At 38.3% G+C, this 22915-nt stretch overlaps 1 protein-coding gene across 4 annotated transcripts in view; it reads left to right on the top strand.

Moving 5' to 3' along the window:
• The window catches only part of RAB27A (RAB27A, member RAS oncogene family), an 84349-nt gene that overhangs the window by 39882 nt on the left and 21552 nt on the right, over nt 1-22915 (top strand). For 3 of the 4 annotated variants that reach the window (XM_055279227.2, XM_055279226.2, XM_063639433.1), the window contains 2 exons: nt 16927-17101; nt 21389-21474. In XM_055279227.2, coding sequence (XP_055135202.1) covers nt 16949-17101; nt 21389-21474 — 239 coding nt within the window. In that variant the 5' untranslated portion in view covers nt 16927-16948. Of the gene's footprint in view, nt 1-2731; nt 2857-16926; nt 17102-21388; nt 21475-22915 lie in introns of those variants that run through there. The other variant, XM_063639434.1, reaches the window with a different exon arrangement.

Consider the following 22915-nt stretch of genomic DNA (forward strand, 5'->3'; position numbering starts at 1 on the left):
ATAGAAAGAAAATGAAGTTAGTAGAGAAAATCTGAAGTTTTACTTTAATCAGTATTTTAAAAAATTTTTGTACCTCTTTATGCTCTTTTATGCTATAATTTAGTATGAAGTGGCTTCTGATACAGCACAAAATAATATATTCTCAGTTATCTGAAAGTTGCTATACCAGCATTTCATTGTGTTCTTCAAACCATATCTTGACTTTTGAGGGTTCCATCCATATATAGATTTTTGAGCCCATCAGGACTAATCTGGTCATATTTTCTAATGGCCTCAAAGTGTCCATTTAGATACAAGAAAGGATCACCAATGTAGCTGGTTACAAAAATCCTCCCAGCAGTTTTCTCTCTTGCCCCTTTAAGGACACCAGTTTCCTATCCCATGGTCGATGCTGCTTCTTTGGTTACCTTTTGGGCACTTTGGCCTCGATTTTTCCCGGACTCATTTCCAGGACCCATTCCCCAGGAATGACCCAATGATGGTTGTTCTCAAGACTCTTCCTATGGTCTTGTTTCATTCTCTCAAGCTTTAAATAGCTCCTCTTGCAGTTCTTACCAGGGACACCCAAAGCATTCCACATCCCTCCCAGATAAGAAGTGTGTTAAGGTGATACCTGAGAGGTGGCATCTTTAGGAGATGCTGAATAAAAGAGTGTGGCAGACTTTACAAATGAGCTGTCAACTGAAGTGGTCAGACAGAGAGGAAGTGTTTAGGGACAAAGCCAAAGGCAAATGAGATGATTCAGAGCTGCATTGTAGGTAGACCTTTCTGCAATGATTTTCCAAATGTGTACAGTGAGATTCTTCTTATGTCCTTGTTGGGTCTATGGGCGTTGGTGTCTTACCCTTCACTCCTTTCATTAGAATCATTCTGCTGCCATCTATTTTATATGTTGGGGTACCATGTAAGATTTTATTTGAAGAAACAGTTTTATTGCTAAAGAAAGTTTGCAACCAGCTGGGCGAGAGCAGTTTTCTGAGGCAATGAAACGTTTGTTGCAATGACATTATGTAGGTTTCCTATGCAGGAACTGACTATGAAGACACTGATCTGCTATGATAAAGAAGTAGCCCAAACCTAGAATAGCCCTTTAATGCTTCTAGAAGTCAGACAACAAGCTTCCCAAAGAATAATCTCTATAGTGATCTGTAATAAAGTGTTATGATGCAACATGTTGTGTTCACTCTTTATTGCTCAATTGACTGTTGTAACAGGATGAAAGCAAACATCTGCTGAAACATGTGCCTGAGCCTTGACTGCCGTTTATTGAATGTTGTTCACATGTGCTTCCTTAAATAATTTCACAATAGACAAAGTAATCTATTCTGATTAAGAAAAGGAGAGCAGTCTAGTGCAAAGTACAGTCTTCTCAACTAATAATTATAGGAATTCCAAATAACATGTATACGTTAAAGGCAGCCATAAATAACAAAGTAGCATAAGTAAATAACTTGGAGGTCTCTAAATTTGGTATATAACTTATTTGACTATATACTTTTTTTATTCCAGTTTTTAAAAAACATAACAGAAGGAGTCCAGGTGCGGTGGCTCATGTCTGTAATCCCAGCACCTTGGAAGGCTGAGGTAGGCGGATCACTTGAGGTCACGAGTTTGAGACCAGCCTGGCCAACATGGTGAAACGCCATCTCTACTAAAAAATACAAAAATTAGCTGGGCGTGGTTGCGCAGGCCTTTAGTCTCAGCCACTCGGGAGGCTGAGGCATAAGAATCGCTTGAACCCGGAAGGCGGTGGTTTCAGTGAGCCTGAGATCAGGCCACTGCACTCCGGCCTGGGTGACAGAGTGAGATTCTGTCTCAAAAAAAAAAAAAAACAACAACAAAAAAACCAAAAAACAAACAATAGAAAAATAAAATCTTAATAAGTTTACAGAACTGTTAAAATATTTTCATGAATCCCAGAGTTTCATAGAACACAAACTGAAAAGCACAAATTTAATGCTTCTCTGAATAAGGACTGCAATGCTTGTTCTTTTATTATGCTTTATATTCATCCTCTTTAAGACATGACCTTGGGCTTATTTTCTAAAAATGAATATGATCTAGGAGTTTCAACACACGTTTCTTAGATGAAGTAGCAAAAAGATAAATAAGGATATATCAGATAAAAAACCACAACTAACTAGCTTGACTAGAATGTATGTAATTTTGCATCCAACTAACAGGGTGTACAGATTGTTTTCACATAATCATGGAACATTTATAAAACTTAATTCAGACCAGGCATGGTGGCTCATGCCTGTAATTTCACCACTTTGGGAGGCTGAGATAGGAGGATCACTTGAGCCCAGGAGTTCAAGACCAGCCTGGGCAGCAACATAGTGACACCTTGTCTTCCAAAAAAAATTAAAAAGAATTATCCATTTTTGGTGGTGCATACCTGTGATCCCAGCTACTTAGGAGGCTGAGGTGGGAGGATTGCTTAAGCTGGGGAGGTCAAGGCTGCGGTGAGACATAACTACGGCAGTGCACTCCAGCCTGGGTGACAGAGTGAGACCCGGTCTCTAAATAAATACACTTAATTCCTCTTAAATTCCACCAAATTTGATGTTATGCAGACCACATTTAGTGATCACAATGCAATAAAATTAGAGATGGACAACATAATAGCAAAAAAGCCAACTGTAATCTGACAGGCTGAGTTAGAAACTGGCTGGATGGCTGTTGTTCCTCAGTCCTTTTGCATAAGCAAACGCAAGTCACACCCCATTCTATAAACAGCTGCTGATAGAAATGCAAACAGTCAGTTCTGAGACTCTGCATATTGAATAATAGGTGAAATAAGGAAAGACTTTGAGAAGCAATAAGAAGTATATCTGACTTGACCTTGCCCATTAGGTGAGTTTCCTTTCTTTTATTTTGGTTCAGTTACTAAAGAATATGATATTTAGGGAACATTTAAACGTGTTGTAAATATCTATTAATGGAGACAGTAGACTTGACAAATACCGAAAAGACCTATATGTCCTATATATAGCTGGCTGTCTACAGCTTATTGACACCAATTGGAAGAAGCTAAGAATCCTAGCATCCTTGGTTTAGTGGTATTAAAACATCAGGAGAAGCCTTGATTTTTCTGAGCCTAGTTTAATGTTTTTAAAAGAACTAAGTTGGCATATAATAAACATATTTATAGATACTAATATTTTAAACACATGACCTATTTGTATCAGAATGCTACCTTTTCATTAACGTTATGGTGAAACCCAAACTGGCATAGTATTAAGAAACACTTGGTTTTCCAGAATGGCTCTTTTCCCAGACTTTGCAGTGGAAAAACTCTTCCTGATTGGAAAAGTAGGAGTCCCTGAAGATACAGCAGCATTATGAATTTATTGAGGAGGGTTGAACACCTTGAAGTTGACGTAGCAACTCAGTGTGTTACAAGAAAAGCACTAGTATTGTTAGTTTCATGTCACTTTTTGCACATGCAAACCGGAGTTTGGCAACAGTACCTGGAGATGAGGGACAGGAAAGCCAGAAGAGGAAGACTGTAGAGAGGCTATGGCACCCAGATGATGGTTGGAAGTGAGGCTGTTGGAACACAGCATGGGGTGTGGTAGGGTGGATGTTTGACTATGGAAATGAAAATCAGCTGTGAAGAGATGGACGTCCTGTGTGCTTTAGCATGCCACCATGTACCTGAAGAACATATTCCTGTGGGCAGAGAATATATCTGCTTAAATGTGGCTAGTGCCTGTAGTCCAGGTGAGGTGGCGGGCGCCTGGAGTCCCAGCTGCTTGGGAGGCTGAGGCAGGAGAATGGCGTGAACCCCGGAGGCGGAGCTTGCAGTGAGCAGAGATTGCGCCACTGCACTCCAGCCTGGGCCACAGAGCGAGAGTCTCAAAAAAAAAAAAAAAAAAAATGTCGTTAGTGAGGATGAGGGTGTGGGGTAGGTAGGACAAGGGAGGCTTGAAGCCATACCTGGTGCCTCTTAGTAGTCTTTGTAAGTATCTATGTGTCAAACTGATGGTACTCATATTCTCATTTTTTAAAAAGTCGATGATAAATGCCTCCCTCTCTTCCCCAGTTACTGCCAACCCATGGTTAGTTGTCTAATTGTTTTTATTATTTGGACAGTCATCTTTAACACGTCTGGCCGCTTCTAATTCATCATTTTTCTTGGAAGGAAAGAAGTATCATTGCTCCTTCAGAAAGCAAAGGGTTTGCTTTTTGAATTGGTGCGTTTCCCTAACAGATTAACATCTTTCCTGTGTTGCAGCAAACAAAAAACTTGAGGAAGGTGAGATGCAAGAGGGGAGTCAGTCTGTGTTGGTCAAAGGCTTTCCATGCATGTTTCATGTTCTAGGAAGATGAATCTTGGCAGATTCCTTGACACTGTTTTTAGGTCTGCGTTTTGCAACTTGGAAATTCTCTTTGCAATGTGAAGTCCTTTGAGTGCTATCTGATTTTTTTTTGAGTGCTGTCTGCTTTGTAATTCTCTCAGTCCTGGCTGTGGTAGCAGTGCTGTCATTTCTATTTTTTTCTGCCTTTGAGCCTTGGGCCCATGAGTTTGGTGGCACTCTGAGATAACCAAAGCTTTTCATTTTACCTCTTCAGAGCTTGTTAATACCAGAATTCCCGGTACTTACCAGTTGGACTTGCAGATGTTCTACCTTCCAGGTAGCTTAAGTTGTTCCTCCTTTTTCATTTTCGGGAAATATTTCTACTCCATTCTTTGATAGCTTTATGAAGTCTTAGTGTCATCCTGAAGGCAGAGTGGAAAAAGCACCAGGCTTAGTGCTCAAGCCTTGTTTAAGCCTTAATCTGTCATAATCATAAGCATAGCTATGATTCATTGATCTTCATCAGGCATTTTGCTGTTCACTTTTACAGGTAGGAGATGGTATACTATTATTTGAATTTAGGAGAACTTGACTCCAAAGTCTGTGTTTCATTGTCTTCTATGTGCTCACAAAAAGCAACCACTCAGTGGGAGCATACTTTATAGATTTTGCACTCATTCCAAATTCTTGGAGACTTCTTGCTTCTTGGTGGTGGTAAGAGGCATGTTTAGCTATGGGTTGAGCAGACTTTTGGAGTGTCAAGTGGTTGTGTCCATTCTGAGACTGCCGTCACATTATTTGAGATATTACTAAGCAAATCAAACAGCCACACCTGTTTCCACTGTATTGCCTGTGTTTTACCAATGACATATATTCTATGTGTGCTTTTTTTTTCTATTACCCTATATATATGAAGCAAGAGGTACTTGTCACAAACTATAAGTACTATAAGACCCAGTATTTTGGTGAATTTACTTTCCATAAATCTCTATAAACATTCATATTCTGATCCTGGAAGAGCCTTGGGCAACAAATAATGTCTTTTGGGTAAATGAAGTCAATGGTTTCCATAAATTAAAAAAAAAAGCCGATATCTCATTTGAGTTATTGACATTGGTCTTCCAGAACCTTTTCTGCTTTCAGGAATCATTTCAATGCCCTCTTGTTTCCCAACATATAGTTGTTTGTGTTATTTGCCTACTGGGTTATGTTGGTCACCCACTGAGGTGATGGTAACATTTCAGAAATAGTTCATGGATTTCTGGGCTATGACTGCTTATTTTTTTCTTCATCTTGGTCTTTCTTTTTAAGAAAAATTATGAACATCTGGAAGATGCTGTTAAAAATGAGGTATGTTTTGGTGTTTTGGAAGCATTTGTAAATGTATATATATATTTATATGTATTTTATATATATCCATATCATATATATATCTTAGACGAAATCTCACTCTGTCGCCCAGGCTGGAGTGCAGTGGCATTATCGCCTGTGAACCTCCCGGATTCAAGTAATTCTCCTGCCTCACCCTCCCGAGTAGCTGGGACTACAGGCTAATTTTTTTGTATTGTTAGTAAAGTCAGGGTTTCGCTATGTTGGTTTTGAACTCCTGACCTCAAGTGATCCGCCTGCCTTGGCCTCCCAAAGTGCTGGGGTTACTGGCGTGAGCCACCATGCCCGGCCTAGAAATGTATATTTAATTCAACAGTATTTACAGATAATTTTATTTTTTGTCTGAAGAACTTGCTATACTGGAATATCACCATCTGCTAGAAGTTGGTCTAGCAGTTTTCTAGCAGTTGGTGAGGGAAATGGAATATTCCTATGTAGCAGGTGCATTTATAAATATTAAGCCAAATGCTATACAACTTAAGATCTCAACAGTTTCTAGCCATGAACTTCTCTGCTGCCTCAACATCACTGTTAAGGATGGACTTATGTTATTATTATAAAACACTGTACTGATAGGAATGAACTTATGATTCTTAGGTTATAGGTGAATATAAAATGCAGTTATCTAATATTCTGAATTTAGATAAAATCAAACTCATCTTTTAATAAGAAACAAGAAAGAATCATGTTCCTGTTTCCTTCTACTTTTCAAAGGTGTTAGATTTCCACTTCTCTCCGCCTGAGATTTTGCACAAACAAGACAAGCTCTTTGTTTATAACGTCATTTTTTCCACTCTTGACATACTAGGGAGGGCACAACCATATCTACGCACATCTAGACCAGAAGTTGAGATGAGTAAACTGCACGGAAGACATAGGCTGTCTCCACTTATGGAAATGGGGTTCCTGCTATTGGGCAGTATGCATCTTGCTTTTGAAGTGAAAGTAGCTGTGTTTCACCTCAGGGTGTAGGAATTGTAATGGTCTGTGAGAGTTGTGGCCAGGGCTCATTTGGTAAATACAAGTGTCCCTACTCATATATCTTGGTACATTATAAAATGCCTCTTCTAGCCTGCCTCATGCCATGTGACTTCTCTTCCTTGCTTTTGGTGTCTCTGTTATGTGTTTCCTTCCAGAATGCTGGGTGTTTGTCCACAATGGCATTATTAAAACAAAAACAAAATAAAACAAAACAAGCAAGAAAAGCCTACTGGTTTTTAACGTTAAACATAAAAACACTGATAAGCTTTATATTTCTATGCCAGTCATTTGTATATGAACATTTTCTCCAAATGAATCACTGAACAAGGGGATGTTAAATTATATGAAAGAACATGTGGTGTTATAATTCACATAAATGCTGATGTTCTGTGCTATCTGAAAAGTAACAGTTATATTCACCTGCCCCTGTTTCTCTGCAAAAATAATTTTGCACTGCAAGAAGTGAAGTCCATAAACTACATAGGAACACTCAAATATTTTATTAACCATTCTAAAAAATTCAAAATATTTTCAGATAAAAAATTCTTTATAATATACCATATGTTTCTCTTTACAAAAATTTCTCCTCTTGAGCTCGGGAGTTTGAGACCAGCCTGGGCAACATGGGGAGACCTCATCTCCCCCCGACAAAAAAAAAAAAAAAAAAGCTGGGAATGGTGTATGGTGTGCACTGCTGTCATCCCAGCTGCTTGGGAGGCTGAGACAGGAGGATCACATGAGCCCAGGAGGTTGAGGCTGTCTCTTTCTTCTCTACTGAGCTTTATGTGTTTTTTTTGTTTTTTGTTTTTTTTTGTTTGTTTTTTTGAGATGGAGTCTCCCTCTGTCTCCCAGCTGGAATGCAGTGGTGCCATCTTTGCTCACTGCAACTTCCACCTCCCAGGTTCAAGTGATTCTCCTGCCTCAACCCCGCTGAGTAGCTGGGATTACAGGCGCCCATCACCACGCCTAGCCATTTGTATTTTTGTATTTTTAGCAGAGATGGGGTTTCACCATGTCAGCCAGGCTGGTCTCGAACTCCTGACCTCAAGTCCCGCCTCAGCCTCCCAAAGTGCTGGGATTACAGGTGTGAGCCACGGTGCCCGCCCAAGCTTCACACTTTTATTCCTTTTGCATCTTTGTCAAACATGTGACTTGGGATATGAATTTTGATGTCATATTGTGTTATGTTTATGAGAGAAGCTTAAAATGTTCAGAAAGATTGACTTAGTTGAAAACCCAAAGGCAGGTATAGTTGTTGGGAGAAGTTAGACTGGGACATGGCTAAGACTATAAGGTCTAAGGCAAGAGTAAGAGATTTTTCACACTGAATATAACTGAGTTGGATCCCCATTGTACCCTGGCACCCAGCATATAATAAGTATTCAATCAATATTTATTGAATGAAGGAAAAAGAGAGAGGGCCAGAAGTATCCTTACAGAGGCATGATGTCAAAGAAAATAATGTTTTTTTTTTTTTTTTTTTTTTTGAGATGGAGTCTTGCTGTGTCGCCCAGGCTGTAGTGCAATGGTGTGATCTCGATGTTATTCTCCTGCCTCAGCCTCCCAAGAAGCTGGGATTACAGGTGCCTGCCACCATGCCCAGCTAATTTTTTGTATTTTTAGTAGAGACAGGGTTTCACCCTGTTGGCCAGGCTGGTCTTGAACTCCTTACTTCAGGTGATGCACCCGCCTCGGCCTCCCAAAGTGCTGGGATTACAGGTGTGAGCCGCTGCACTTGGCCTAAAATAATCTTATTTGAGAGGAAAATACTTATTTGAGAGAAAAGGGGCTGAGCAATTCTACAGGGAAATGAAAAATTTCTTGATTGCTCTGCTTGCTTTTCATTTTGAAACCATAGGAAAGAAAGATGATTTATGGGATATGGTACAAGTATCAAGAAGAGTTATTTTTTTTTCTTGGATTTGCAATGACCAACAAGAAGCAGACAACCTCCCAATTTATGACTTCTGTCCTTGGCAGAGCCCATCAGGATGAAGGGCTTCTTGATAGAGGGGCTCTGAGGACAGAAGTACAGATTCCTCAACCCAACCTCTCTGAGAGCCCAAGCCTTAATTGTAAAGCATTTTATCACTGCTATAACTGCTGGCACTGAAGAAAACTTTTGATTCTTGAATTCAAGCAGCTATAACTGAGCAGCTCTGAAGGAAGGAATACAGACAGAAGAAAAATATGCATACATGACTGGAATTTAGGAGAGTTGAGATCTAGACTAGCCTCATGTCTAACTAGCTGGTTTATTTCAGACTATTCATTTGCCTTCTCTGGGTTTCAGTTTCCTCTTCTGGAAATTAGAGCATTCAACTGATGGGTACTTCTAGGTCTGAAATTACCAAAAATCACCCAGATACAACTCATTTTTAGATTGGAATGCCAAGGTAGATTTTGTGATGGATAGGGCACCCCAAAGTCATTGTACTTAAATTGAATTTCTTTCTATGATTTTTCTGAAGGTTCAGATACTGGTTACATTAAGAATAGGTTATAAAATTACATGCCTTGCTAATGAAGAACTTGGTGAAACTATTAATAATAGTATTTTTAATAAGTCTCAATTATTGAACACTTAGCACAGGGCAAACAATGTGCTAAAAGCTTTCTGTGGGTTATCTCACTTAGTCCTTAAAACAACCCAATGAGATTAGTACTGTTATTATCTCCATTTTACAGTTTAAAGAATAAGGCTGAGTTTAAAAAACTTGGATCAGATCATACAAAGTAGAAAAGTCAGAATTTGAACTCAAGCCTATTTGCCATCACACTGAGAAAACATCACTCTCTCTATGGTATGAGTCTTGTCCAGACATGAAGTTCTTTTTAAGGATGATGAGCAGATAAAATAAAATCAAGTATATTTATTACATGTAGCTGTTCAGTTAATATTATTCCTCCCCTTTCTTTTGTTCTGTACTAAATATGGATAACAGAGGGAAAATTTGGCTTTCAGAAAATGGCTGACCTATCTAGAGTAGTTTTAGAACGATTCTGCCTAATAATGGGGGATCCTAAGGTTGGAGTCTATGATTCACTTTAATGTGACACTTTATGGAAAATCTGGGCTGTGATATGTCTGTGTGTGTGTAGCAGAGAGAGAGAGGGAGAAATAGAACTAGATCTTCTCTTTGCTCTTAACTAAATCTACTCTCTTCTATCTTATTTCCTAAAAAACACTTAAAAATATTTTTAAAAACATTTAAAAATCTTTAAGTGTTTTTTCCTTCAACTTAAGTTCAGGGGTACATGTGCAGTTTTTTTTATTTATTAAATAAATTTATTTAAAGATGGGATGTTAATCTGTTGCCCAGGCTACAATGTAGTGATGTGATCATATCTTACTGAAGCCTTGAACTCCTGGGCTTAAGCAATCCTCCTGCCTCAGCCTCCCAAGTAGCTAGGACTATAGGCTAATGCCACCACACCTGCCTAATTTAAAAAAAAAAAAAAAAAATATATATATATATATATATATATATTTTTTTTTTAAGAGATAGGTCTTGCTAGTTGCCTGGGCTAGTCTTGAACTCCTGACCTCAAGCCATCCTTCTGCCTCAGCCTCCTCAGTCACTGCTATTACAGGTGAAAATATGTTTTATTTTAAAAATAAGGAAGATGATAGACTTTCTCTCACCAGGCAATGAACACCACATGGTACATGTTGAGGAAGTGGGTGTTCCTTGCTTTCTATTGTTAATCTGATGATAGTGAGGGTGGAGAGCACTTTGAAAAAATATTTGTATAAGGAGGAGAGAGAGAAGTGAGCTGAATAAGAAAGTCTTTTGCATATCCCAAATTGAGGTCATTCTTGACTTTTTAGAAGATATTTCCTTGAGGTAGACAGCACTTTTCTCAAGGCGGTACAGAGTTTAAATATGTAACCTTGGCTTCAAATACTCTTAGCAGATCCTTATTTTTAAAAATTAATTTTTGGTTTAGGGGCTCAGTGTACTTTCTTATACTTCTAGGAAAGAAAAGAACATTGCCTGCATATTGACCCTTGGAAGCCAGATTGCTGGATGCTGCTGCTAATAACAGCTAACACTTACATAGGACTTACTATGTCCTGTGCACTGTTCCAAACTTTGTGTGTATACACTAGCTCAGTCCTCACAATAGCCCTCAGAAATAGCTGTATTATTGTGCTTCATTAAGTCTAAAATATATTGATGATGCATTCTTGACCTTGCTAGAAGATGCTAACAAAAAGCTTTCACACAACTGTATCTCTAGTGACACCTGATTTATAATAGCAATTGCAAGATGTCTTGGATTGTAAGACTGAAATGTAAGATGCACCCCAATTTTAAAGAAGTTAAAATAAGAAAGCGTGTTAGAATTGATAAAATAGAATCTCTTTCCTATTTTACAGATGAGGAGCGCAAGGCAAAAGAGATTAAATAAATTTTCCAAAGTTACGTGACTGGACTCAAATACCGGTGGCTTGGTTGTAGAGTTTCTGCCTTTAACCTCCATTTTTTTTTTCCTGTCTCTCAATAATACATTGGAATTGCGCCCATGCTAATATGTGGGTAGACTGGCCAAGACCCAGTTACTTATGCCCTCACTGAAGCACTTATGACAGAACAGCCCCAGATCTTTCTGAGCGAGACTGTGTATATGCTATGTATAGGGCAGTGATGAGGATTGTTGTGCTAATGCGTGTGAAGTGCTTGACATGTGGGCATCTGACCTAGGTTTCAGACCCATTTTCAGCAAGAGAGTGTCAGAGGGAAGCCCCTGTGAACCGGCTTCCCAAACCTCAGTAGGCTGCAGTACAAGCAGGAAATGGTGAGCATACAACGTTGTTTGGGTGCCCCAAATGTCAAATTCTGCTACTGTGTGTTCTCACTGTTGACTCCTTCCTGAAATGAAATGCCAACACAAAAATCATTTACGTTATTAGATTTCTGTATTTGAGGAGTAGAGTATTTTCTTTCTGGAAAACAGGCCCTAGGAATACTACTCAGGACTCGAGTAATAAATAAGAGAACAAAAATTATTTATATGAAAATATACCATCAATTGAGACTTAACATTAAGTTGTCTTCACCTAGTAGTGATCAGTAGCGATGAGAAAACCACGTATGGGCTTGCAGGATGGAGGTGGGAGTATAGTCTGCTGTAGACTAGAATGATCTTCTGCTGAAAGATGGGGTAATTCCATTAACTCCAGGTTTTCACTAATAGGACTGCAAGCTCAGATAAGAAGGCTGTCACCCTCAACACCATGCCCAAACCTTGAAAGATCTGTTATTTTGAAAACTTGCCTGCCCCCAGCTCCCTTTATTTCTCTGAAATTTTCTTATTCTTTGGAATTCTGGTCTCTGTTAACCCAGACCAGCCTGGTCAGCGTGATCAGTTTTGGACAAACTCTAGACAGCCTCCAAATTTGCTAAAGGTTTTCCCCGATCATAATCTTCATTGTTGGGTCATGGGTGAATGTTTTCCTGCCAGGTCTTTCAGGTAAAATGGGAGGTGAATTCTCAACCCAGGAAGCCTGTGTCACTCATCACATCTTTCCTTGTTATCTGTCATCTCTGTCATCTTCTCCTATGCCAGTGCTCCTTCCTCCCAGTCCCTTACTGTGCTCGACACATATATGCTGTTCGAGTGAGATGATACAATATATAATTGTGGAGATAAATTTTTGGATACAGAATATCTACAAATGAGGTAATTTAAAAATCAAATTTTAAGTTCGTTGGTTTGGCACAAGTTTTAAACACCAAACTGTTGTTTTTGGTGCTTCCGATTGTCATTTTACATTTCTAGTTTTGAACTGTTTGAACATCTGAAATTAATTTGAAACATTTCAGACTGTTTTGAACCAATCTATATCAGTCTAAACCAGTAAAAACAATTTTATAGATAACTATAGTTATCAAACTAGTTTCCAGCAGTTTAATAGAGTTAGAACAAGTGTGACTCAATTGAAGGTAGATTTAATTTGTCAGCACAGTTTGATTCAGTAAAATATACTCAGAACCAACTACAACTTATAGAAGCCTGTCAGAACCTGCATGTCCAAGTCAGAGCCTATCTGAGCTAGCTAAAACCAGTCTGAAGCAATTAAAGCTAATTACAGTGAGACTCCAATAATTTTGGTTCGATACATCAGGTTTTAGCCAAAGTCAGAAAGTAGTTTTGTAGGAGAACCTCTTTTAACTCACCTTAACATAATATGAACCAGATTCTTTTGAACAACTATGAACTTGCTAAAATGGATGGGTGTATTTTATATGGATTTGAGTCTGTTTTTAAGTTGATCAGAACTCTTTTGAAGTAAACATATCTGTATTAAATGAATTGCAAATGGTTAGAACCAGCCAAAAAAAGATCAGAATTATTTGAAAGTGATCTTTGTTGACTCAGCTGACCACTTTGAGCCAGTTAGCAATCGTTTGTGCTAGAAAGACATGTTTTAAGCTGGCCAGAGTCAGTCTGAAATTTGTTCTAGATCTTCAGACCCAGTCTGAACTCCCACAATGGAGAGAACAAAGTGAGCTAACAGTTAAGTACCCAGTATATGCCAACCATTGTGCTGGGCACTCCATAAACAGTATTTCATTGAATCCTCAGAACAATGGTGTGAGGTAGTGTATATTCTTTTTGATAGAACAGAAACCTGGAAATCTAAGGCTCAAAGACATCCAAGTAATTGGTGTCTGGGAGATCTGGCATTCAAACCCAGCTCTGCTTGACTTGGTGAGTTTCCTATTAGGTTTTCTTGTGAGATACCGTACTACTGGTCACTTGAAAGCCCATTGTGCATTTGTAACAAAAATGTGTAATGGATATGAAGCTTGGGGTAGAATAGACATTGGACTTGGAGCCAGGAGATCTAGATTCTAGATCGTGCAAATCAGTCTACCTCTCTGGGTTCTGTTTTATCCTTTGGAAAACTGAACCCAGAGAGTGGAAGGTCTGAACATTTATTTTCAGATCAAGAAAGTAGATAATTGTCTTAAAGATACAATCTGAAAATTGCGAACTATGACTAATATTGATGGTGGTGTCTATACCTTCAGTTTGCGGTATGTGGTTTGTTAACAGTCCCTTTATGATTACTTGGTCAGTATTGCCATTGTGAATAGAAAACAAAACTCATGAAGATCATTTGTAGACTTACATGTGTGATTACCCATGGAAATGAAACACCTTAGAGATAGTTTCATTTAAGTCTTTGAATTCCACTTAAGTGGGTTTAGAGAATTCTAGAATATGATGCCTTGGTGACAGCGTTTTTTCCTGTACCTTAAGTGATGTAAAAAACATAGTTATACCAACTTTTTTTTTTCAAATTAAAAATAAATAGGAAATAAGGTAGCCACAGTGTCTTCTTGCATCATTCTCACTGCAGGATTGGTATTGTTTTCTGCTGCTCCATTCAGTTTGAGGGGAAGCCCTCAAATGAGTCAACATTATCTGGACTTGCTTTTCAATTCTTAGCTCTTATTTCCAATAAGTTAGAGCCAGGTGTGATGCTGTGATGTGACATGCTATAATGTTGATGTCCAAGTTGTCGTTTTTTGGAGAGGAATTCTGTTTTATGTCATTAATACTGGTGACCTACACTTGCAAATATCCAAGCTATAAAGATAGGTAAGGCATCATCTGTGAGGTGTCACTCTTTATAGTGTGCAAATAGAATTTTGAATGTTTGTAGAGGCTCTGCCCTTATCCACGGGCTAGCCATACCTGAAACGTGAGGTTGCAGATCTACACTGAAGCACTCTGAGGAAACACACTGCAGTGACTCTTGGGGCTTAGCATTCAGGAGTTTTCAGCATAAGGTGAGTCCCCAAGTTGACGATGGGGTGAGGAAGGCAACACTGAAAACCAGTAAATATTCTTGTCTGAGTTTTTATTAATTTTATGGATATATAGAAATAGTCCTATAGGAAGCACTGAGTATGGTAGCCAAGTTTCTGGATATAGGACTGGGTAAAAAGGGGATAATGCCGGGAGTCAGTAGCATCTAATGTAGGACATCTGGCATGTGTATAGATGGATAAATATGTATGCTTGAATAGTCATGTAGAGTTGTCAGTGTTAATGAGATAACTAGTTATTTTTATGATTTTCAGGACAGTTTATTTGGCATTGGCGGGGGGGAATGGAGAGAGGTCGGTTAATGTGTACAAGTATACGGTTAGATGGAAAGAATAAGTTCTAATGTTCAACAGTAGACTAGGATGACTATAGTTAACAAAAATGTATTGTGTATTTCAAAATAGCTAGAAGAGAGGACTTGAAATGTTCCCAATGCATAGAAATGATAAATATTCAAGGTAATAAATACCCTAAACACCTGGATATGATCATTACATTCTATGCATGTAACAAAATATTACATGTACCCCATAAAAATGTACAAATATTATGTATCAATAGCATTGTAATAAAAAAGTAAACCTCCCCTGGAGAGAGATCCCATTTCTAGTTGGACTGGTATTTTGGGTTTGAATCTATTTAGAACGTAAAAACAAATCATGAAAAGTGCTGATTGCAAAGAACCAAAAATGGCCATGGTTAGGCATTGCTGACATAAATGAATTTTTCTTCTTTAAGGTGGACTTTTGTTTTAGTCAGTATTGAAGTGCTGAATTTTTAGCAATTCTTGATAGCATACCCAGGTAAATATAGGTAGGCGAGCCCTTGGTTGTGGCACTATGGTCTCTCAGCAGTGACTGTTCAAATCTGGAACTCAGTTCCCAAGTGAGCAGTGATACTCCAGAGAAGTCTGACTTAATGTGTAGTACGTATTAATAGTAATACGTAAGGAAGCAGGGACTCAATTTACTTGTGAAATAACAGTGTCTTTGAAGGAGCTGTAATAACAAGTGAAAATGAATAGAATAAATGAAATTGCCTGGATGTCCATGTAAAAAGAGAGAAAAGGCAAGGTTCTAGCACTAGGAGACGTTCTTTCTTTTTTTTTAAATTTCCATAGGTTTTTGGGAGAACAGGTGGTGTTTTGTTACATGAATAAGTTCTTTAGTGGTGATTTCTGAGATTTTGGTGCACCCATCACCCAAGCAGTGTACACTGTATTCAATCTGTAGCCTTTTATCCCTCACCCCCCTCCCACCCTTTCCCCCCCGAGTCCCCAAAGTCCATTGTATCATTCTTATGCCTTTGCATCCTCATAGATTAGCTCCCACTTATGAGTGAGAACATGTGATGTTTGGTTTTCCATTCCTGAGTTACTTCACTTAGAATAATGGTCTTCAATTCCATCCAGATTGCTGTGAATGCCATTATTTCGTTCCTTTTTGTGGCTGAGTAGTATTCCATGGTGTGTGTGTGTGTGTGTGTGTGTGTGTGTGTGTGTGTATATATACATATATACATATATATACACATATATATACGTATATACATATATACGTATATATATATACACACACATATATGTATATATATATATATCACAATTTCTTTACTCATTGATTGGTGAGCATTTGGACTGGTTCCTTATTTTTGCAATTGCAAATTTTAGCACTAGGAGACTTTGAAAAAGGTGGGGAAATTGGAACCACTTGCACTCTAATGATTACTGTTATTCCTTATAACATTCTTCTTCCTCTGTTTTTCTTGTATTAGTTTTTGTTCTATATGGTCTGCAGATAAGACTTAGTGACTATTACCTTCTTGTTGATTATCATTCCCACTTGGAATTTTTGTCCTAATGGTACTATAATATGTATGTTTTTATTTTTATTTTTATTTGTTTTTTTATTTTGAGATGGAGTTTTGCTCTTGTTGCCCAGGCTGGAGTGCAATGGCACGATCTTGGCTCACTGCAACCTCCACCTCCCGGGTTCAAGTGATTCTCCTACCTCAGCCTCCCAAGTAGCTGGGATTATAGGAATGCACCACCATGCCTGGCTAATTTTTGTATTTTCGGTAGAGATGGGGTTTCTCCATGTTGGTCAGGCTGGTCTCGAACTCCCGACCTTAGGTGATCCGCCTGCCTTGGCCTCCCAAAGTGCTGGGATTACCTGCATGTTAAATTAAAACTACACTGTTAATTACTATTTCAATAGCTTCTCATCTAGCTAGTTATTAGGTCTTCAAGGATGGTGAACAATATGTATGTAACTCTCTTTTCATACAACCTGTAGACATACAGGTTAACATTAGGTGTTAAACTGAATATTGTTGTCACTTTTTAAATGGATAATTAATGTTTTCTAATGGATTTTAATTAAAAAAATTTGTGTGCATTTTACAGGTGAACCACTGAGTTCTTCATTATGTCTGATGGAGATTATGATTACCTCATCAAGTTTTTAGCTTTGGGAGACTCTGGCGTAGGGAAGACCAGTGTACTTTACCAATATACAGATGGTAAATTTAACTCCAAATTTATCACAACAGTGGGCATTGATTTCCGGGAAAAGAGAGTGGTAAGTTCTATATCCTTCTATGTAAAAATGTAATCTTTGAGTCAACATTTGCTGGTCTGTTTAGTTTACTTTGTAGGAATTAGGAGGACAAAGGTTGGGATCTGAAATTAAAGGGTACATATGAAAGTGAGTTATGTTCAATCCAGGCAACATGATTGAAAAGGCTGTGCTGACAACACTTCATATAAAACCAGGCAGACAAAGTGGAAGTGGACAGTACTTTAAAATGTCACCTTGGTACTCTTTTGGCTTGTATCTTCCCTCTGAACTCCAGAAATTATTTGTCTACCTTTGTCTTGAAGCCTGCCAACCACCTGGCCCCTCATACTCTTGTATTATGGGCTGTGTCTTCCACCTTTGGTATCTTATTATTTTTAATGGCATTTCTCCTAATAAAGTCTCAGCAGTTCCACATGGAACACTAACTGGAAGAACTCATCACTGCTGCCAGGAGGGTGAGGTTGGAGTAGGAGTGGGGAATGCCAGTAGTGAATGTGATGTTCTGCAGAATGTTGAAGGGAGAAACTTTTATTTATTTATTTTTTAAGGACTTTGAGACTGAAAGTTATTCTAGTGTTGGAGGCGAAGGCAGAAGGTCATGGTGTCACAGTTGCAGATAAGGAAAGATGGCCTTCTCCTTAGACTACATTTCTTGCTGAAAAATCCATTGTTAGCATGAAGCAGGTAAACAAGTGGTCAGGAAATTAATGACAAAGGTCCTTTAATGGATCATATTCTGTCAGGGGGAAAGGTCCCTGGCTTTTACGACAGAAGAATATTCCCTTTTGCCCATTCTAGTATTTTATTCTACAACCAGAGAGTCTTATAGAGATTAAGACCCACTGAATAGCAATAGGGCCTTAATGAAATATTTAGTATTAATGTATATTTGATAGAATCTATATGTATGTATGTGATTATTTTTGTTGGTTACTTATTTTATAACTTAAAAAATAAATTTGTTGAGATATAATTCACAAAAAAAGGAAATTCATCCATCTAAAGTATAAAATTCAGTGGTTTTTAGTATATCTGGAGTTGTGTGGCCATCACAGCCATTTAATTTTAGAAGAGTTTCACCACTTTAAAAAGAAACCTCATACCTATTAGCAGGCATTCCTCTTTCTACCTCCCCTTAGCCACCATGAATTTTCTATCAATGGCTTCTGCACACATCATATAAATGGAATAATACATGTCTTTTTGTGTCTGGCTTCTTACACTCAGCCTGATGTTTTCAAGGATCTTCCATGTTGTAGCGTGTATCAGGACTCCGTTACTTATTGTGGCTACATAATTTTCTATTGTATTGTTACACCGTTTTGTTTATCCATTTGTCTGTTGATAGATATTATTGTTTTTCTATTTTCTAGTGTATCATTTTAATTCCCTTTTTTATTATATATTTTTGAGTTCTTTTTTAATAGTTCCCTTGGGGATTACAATCACAATCTAATTTTGATTAATAGCAGCTTAATTTTAATAGTGTGTAAAACTTTGCTCTTATATGGCTCTGTTTTCTCCCCTCTTTTTGTGCTGTTATTGCTGTACTAATGACATATTTCTACATTGTGTGCCCATCATCAACACAGCTTTACAATTATTGCTGTATGCAGTTAATTTTTTTTCTTTTTCTTTTCTTTTTTTCTTTTTTTTTTTGAGACAGAGTCCCTCTCTGTCGCTCAGGCTGGAGTGCAGTGGTGACATCTCGGCTCACTGCAACCTGTGTCTCCCAGGTTTAAGCGATTCTCCTGCCTTAGTCTCCCAAGTAGCTAGGATTACAGGCACCCACCACCACACCCGGCTAATTGTTTATATTTTTAGTAGTAATGGGGTTTTGCCATGTTGGCCCGGCTGGTCTCAAACTCCTGGCCTCAAGTGATCCACCCATCTTAGCCTCCCAAAGTGCTGGGGGATTACAGGCGTGAGCCACCACTCCCAGCCTGCCGTTAAATTTTAATCTGGTGGAGGAAAAGGGCTACAAAGAAAAACACATTTTTACTGTTTTTTATATTTACTGTACAGTTACATTTTTACTGGTGCTCATTATTTCTTTGTGTGGATTTAAGTTACTGTCTAGTGTCCTTTCAGCTCAGTCTTGAGAGTTGTCTTTAGTATTTCTTGTAGGGCAGGTCTGCTGGAGATGACTTTTCTGTTTTGTCTTAATTTATCCTTTAATTTTAGAGGACAGCTATGTTACTGATTTTTAACTTCTTTGAATAGATTTATAATTCCTGATGTAAAGTCTTTGTCTAATACATTTAACATCTGGGCCTTCTCAGGAATAATTTCTATTAGTTGCTTTTTTCTTGTGCATGAGCCATACGTTCCTGTTTCTTTGTGTGTCTTATAAGTTTTGCTGAAAACTGGACATTTAAAATAATGTGTCTATTCTAGAAACTCAAATTCTTTCCCCTACCTGGGTTTCTTGTTTTTACTGCATATTTAATTTATTTTTGTTGTTGCTATTTGTTTGTTTAATAATGTTTCTGGGATAATTCTGCTAAATCTGTATTCTTTGTTTGCAGCTACTGAAGTCTCTGCTCAGTCAACTTAGTGGACAGCTAATGAGTAGACAGAGTTTATTAAATTCCTTGAACCAATAAGTCTCTTAGCTTTTTCTGAGAGTCTCTGTGTGTTTGTTGGGGTATGTGTTTAATACTACTGCAGGCAGTTTACAACTCTGCCTTAGCTTTTATTTTCTGCCTGAGAAGAACCTCACAGTCAGTCAGAAGTGAGAGATTAGGACCTTTTTAGATCTTTCCTGGGCATTCGTAGAGCCCTGCCCATGAATATGGCCTTTTAGGTTCCAAGGAATATTTGGGAGCATTATAGAAATCTCATTTCCTATTTTTTTCTTTAATTTTGTTTGTTTGTTAGACTTTTGTTAGCCCTAATTGGTATTGTTACCTTTGGTAACTGTGATGTTAGATAATTACTGCTGAGAGTTTTCAACAAATGCCCTCGGGATAGGGCTGTTCTCAAAGAGCAAGCTTTGAGTGAGGTCAAATAAAGACAAAGCTGGGGCATGGAGCTTTCCAAGGGGCTTCCTGACAGTTTTCCTCAGTATGGGACTTTTAGGGAGCTCCAAGCCTATTGTGCCTCACTGTCCACAGTGGTGGCTAGGCTGATGTTTTCACAACTACCACATTTGTGCAAATGGCTTTTAAGTCTTCTAAGAGCTGGAGTGAGGGGGATGGGAATGGGGCAAGGTAAAAAACACCTCAGAGCCTACTGTTTTTACTGATATTCAGCTGGTTTTCTTGAATAAATGCTCCTTTGAATGTTGCAAGTCTTTGTTAATTTCTAGAGTACTGAAAAAATTGATTTGGACAATTTTTACCAGTGTTTTTGTTGCTATTGTGGAGGAAGAAATTTTTGACGGTCCTTTCTCTGCTGTTCTAGGAGTGTTGTCTATAAAATTATTTTAAGAGCACTTTTAAAATGTGGTATGGGACAAGGGAAAATTGTTCTACCAAAAATACACCCGCACTCAAACGTTTATTGTAGCACTATTCACAATAGCAAAGTCATGGAACTAACCTAGGTGCTTATCAGTGGTGGATTAGACAAAGAAAATATGGTACATATACACCATAGAATACTATGCAGCCATGAAAAATGAAATTATGTCTTTTGCAGCAACATGGATAGAGCTGGGGGCCATTATCCTAAGTGAATTAATGCAGAAACAGAAAATCAAATGCCACATGCATTCTCACTTATAAGTGGGAACTAAACAATGGGTATGCGTGGATATAAACACAGAAACAGTAGACACTAGGGACTCCAAAAGGGGGAAGGGAGCGGGACAGGGGCTGAAAAACTACTTATTGGGTACTATGTTCACTGTTTGGGTGATGAGTTCAATATATGCTCAAACCCCAGCATTATGCAATCTATCTACGTAACAAGCCTGCACATGTACCCCCTGGTTAAACAAACAAAAAAGATGAGATTGGGAAAAGCCATAGAAATGTAATATTTCCTGAAACTAGTGACCCAAGAGAACTTTGAGGAAAGGTAAACTAATTATTATATTTTATACATTATTTTATATTCATATTTCACAATATATTTATAAAATATATATGTATATATTTCAATATAACTTATTACATTACCTGGATATAATTATTTGACATAAATACCAACATGGTTGTATTCTGGATGGCATTCTCTTTGGAAGTTTAGATGCCTTAGGGATTTGTACTGAATAAAAAGGTGAGAAGGGTTCACTGGTGTTAGAAGTTCTCCTTTGTCTTCTCTTTCACTTTGCTGTTTTAGGTGTACAGAGCCAATGGGCCGGATGGAGCCATTGGCAGAGGCCAGAGAATCCACCTGCAGTTATGGGACACAGCAGGGCAGGAGAGGTATGAGATCTTCAGTTATGTGCTCCTTACTAAAGGAAAGGGAAAAATAGGTACGTTCTTCCAACAGTGACCTGAGCAGGAAAAAGCCAGCCAATTTGTTGGTTTGCACTTGGATAAAGAATGCTGCCAAATTAGCAGGAAATTTGTCAGTCTGAGATGAGAATGGTGGCCTTATTTCATACAAGGTCAAAGGAGAGGTTAGGATTCTTACTTGTGGACTTTTTTCTTTTCCTTCGTTTAATTTTTTGACTTAGACACTTTGCTCCATTTCCTTTTGCTATTTACTCAACCACAAGAAAGCGGCCAAGTTACATGCATTATTCTTACCCAATTGTTGAAACCTAGTGGGAAATCTGGTTGGAATTAATTCATATGACCAGAGGTTACTTGACCAAAATAAGCCACATGAAATCTTGATATAAAGTTGCTTTCAGTTAGCTAAAACTTCTGTTTTCTCTCACAGCCACCTTGAAAGATTTTGTTTTTTAACTTTTTATTACGGAAAACTTCAAGGATATTCAAAAGTGGAAGGATTATATGATAAACCCATGTACCCATTACTCAGCTTCAACAATTATGAAATTGTGGCCAACAGAATTTCATTTATACCCCTTACCTCTTCTCACCCCCACCCCCTTACCATATAATTTGGAAGCAAATTCCAGACATTATATTATTTAATTGTTAATACTTGTGGTATGTAGCTCTAAAAGATAAGAACTCTTTTGTTTTTGGGTGGAGTTTGATTCTTGTTGCCCAGGCTGGCGTGATCTCAGCTCACTGCAACCTCTACCTCGCTGGTTCAAGTGATTCTCCTGCCTCAGCCTCCTGATTAGCTGGGATTACAGGTGTGCACCACCACACCCAGCTAGTTTTGTATTTTTAGTAGAGATGGGGTTTCTCCATGTTGGTCAGGCTGGTCTCTAACTCCTGACTTCAGGTGATCCTCCTGCCTTGGCCTCCCAAAGTGCTGGGATTACAGGCATGAGCCATGGCCCCTGGCCAAGAACTCTTTTTAGTAAAAACATTGATTAAAAGTATTTGAGAAAAACCTAATATTGCTGATTAGATGACAAATTCATACCAATATTTTCTTCCCTGGAGCCTGCCTGTCAGTTACAGGTTTTACCTATAGGCAAAGACGAGAGGAAAGTGACTGATGATAGGGTGGGGTTGGGGGTGGGGAGAGAGAGAGAGAAGACAGGGAAGACAGGAGGATAAAGCCTTGGAAGGTAGAGTACCAAGACAGAATGTCTGAGTCAAGAGATTCTTACCTTCAAGCCAAACAAATGGCCATCAGAGATAAGAGATCTCTGCATATTCTGAAGTTAAAAGGTCATGGAACACATTGTAATGTCAAGTCAAGCTTTCACAAAAGGAAAACATACACTATATTGCTTTTGGCCAAATTAACTCATAATTGTACAATCAATTCTTGGCT

This window comes from Symphalangus syndactylus, chromosome 5 (assembly GCF_028878055.3).
Source record: "Symphalangus syndactylus isolate Jambi chromosome 5, NHGRI_mSymSyn1-v2.1_pri, whole genome shotgun sequence".
NCBI classification, from domain to species: domain Eukaryota; kingdom Metazoa; phylum Chordata; class Mammalia; order Primates; family Hylobatidae; genus Symphalangus; species Symphalangus syndactylus.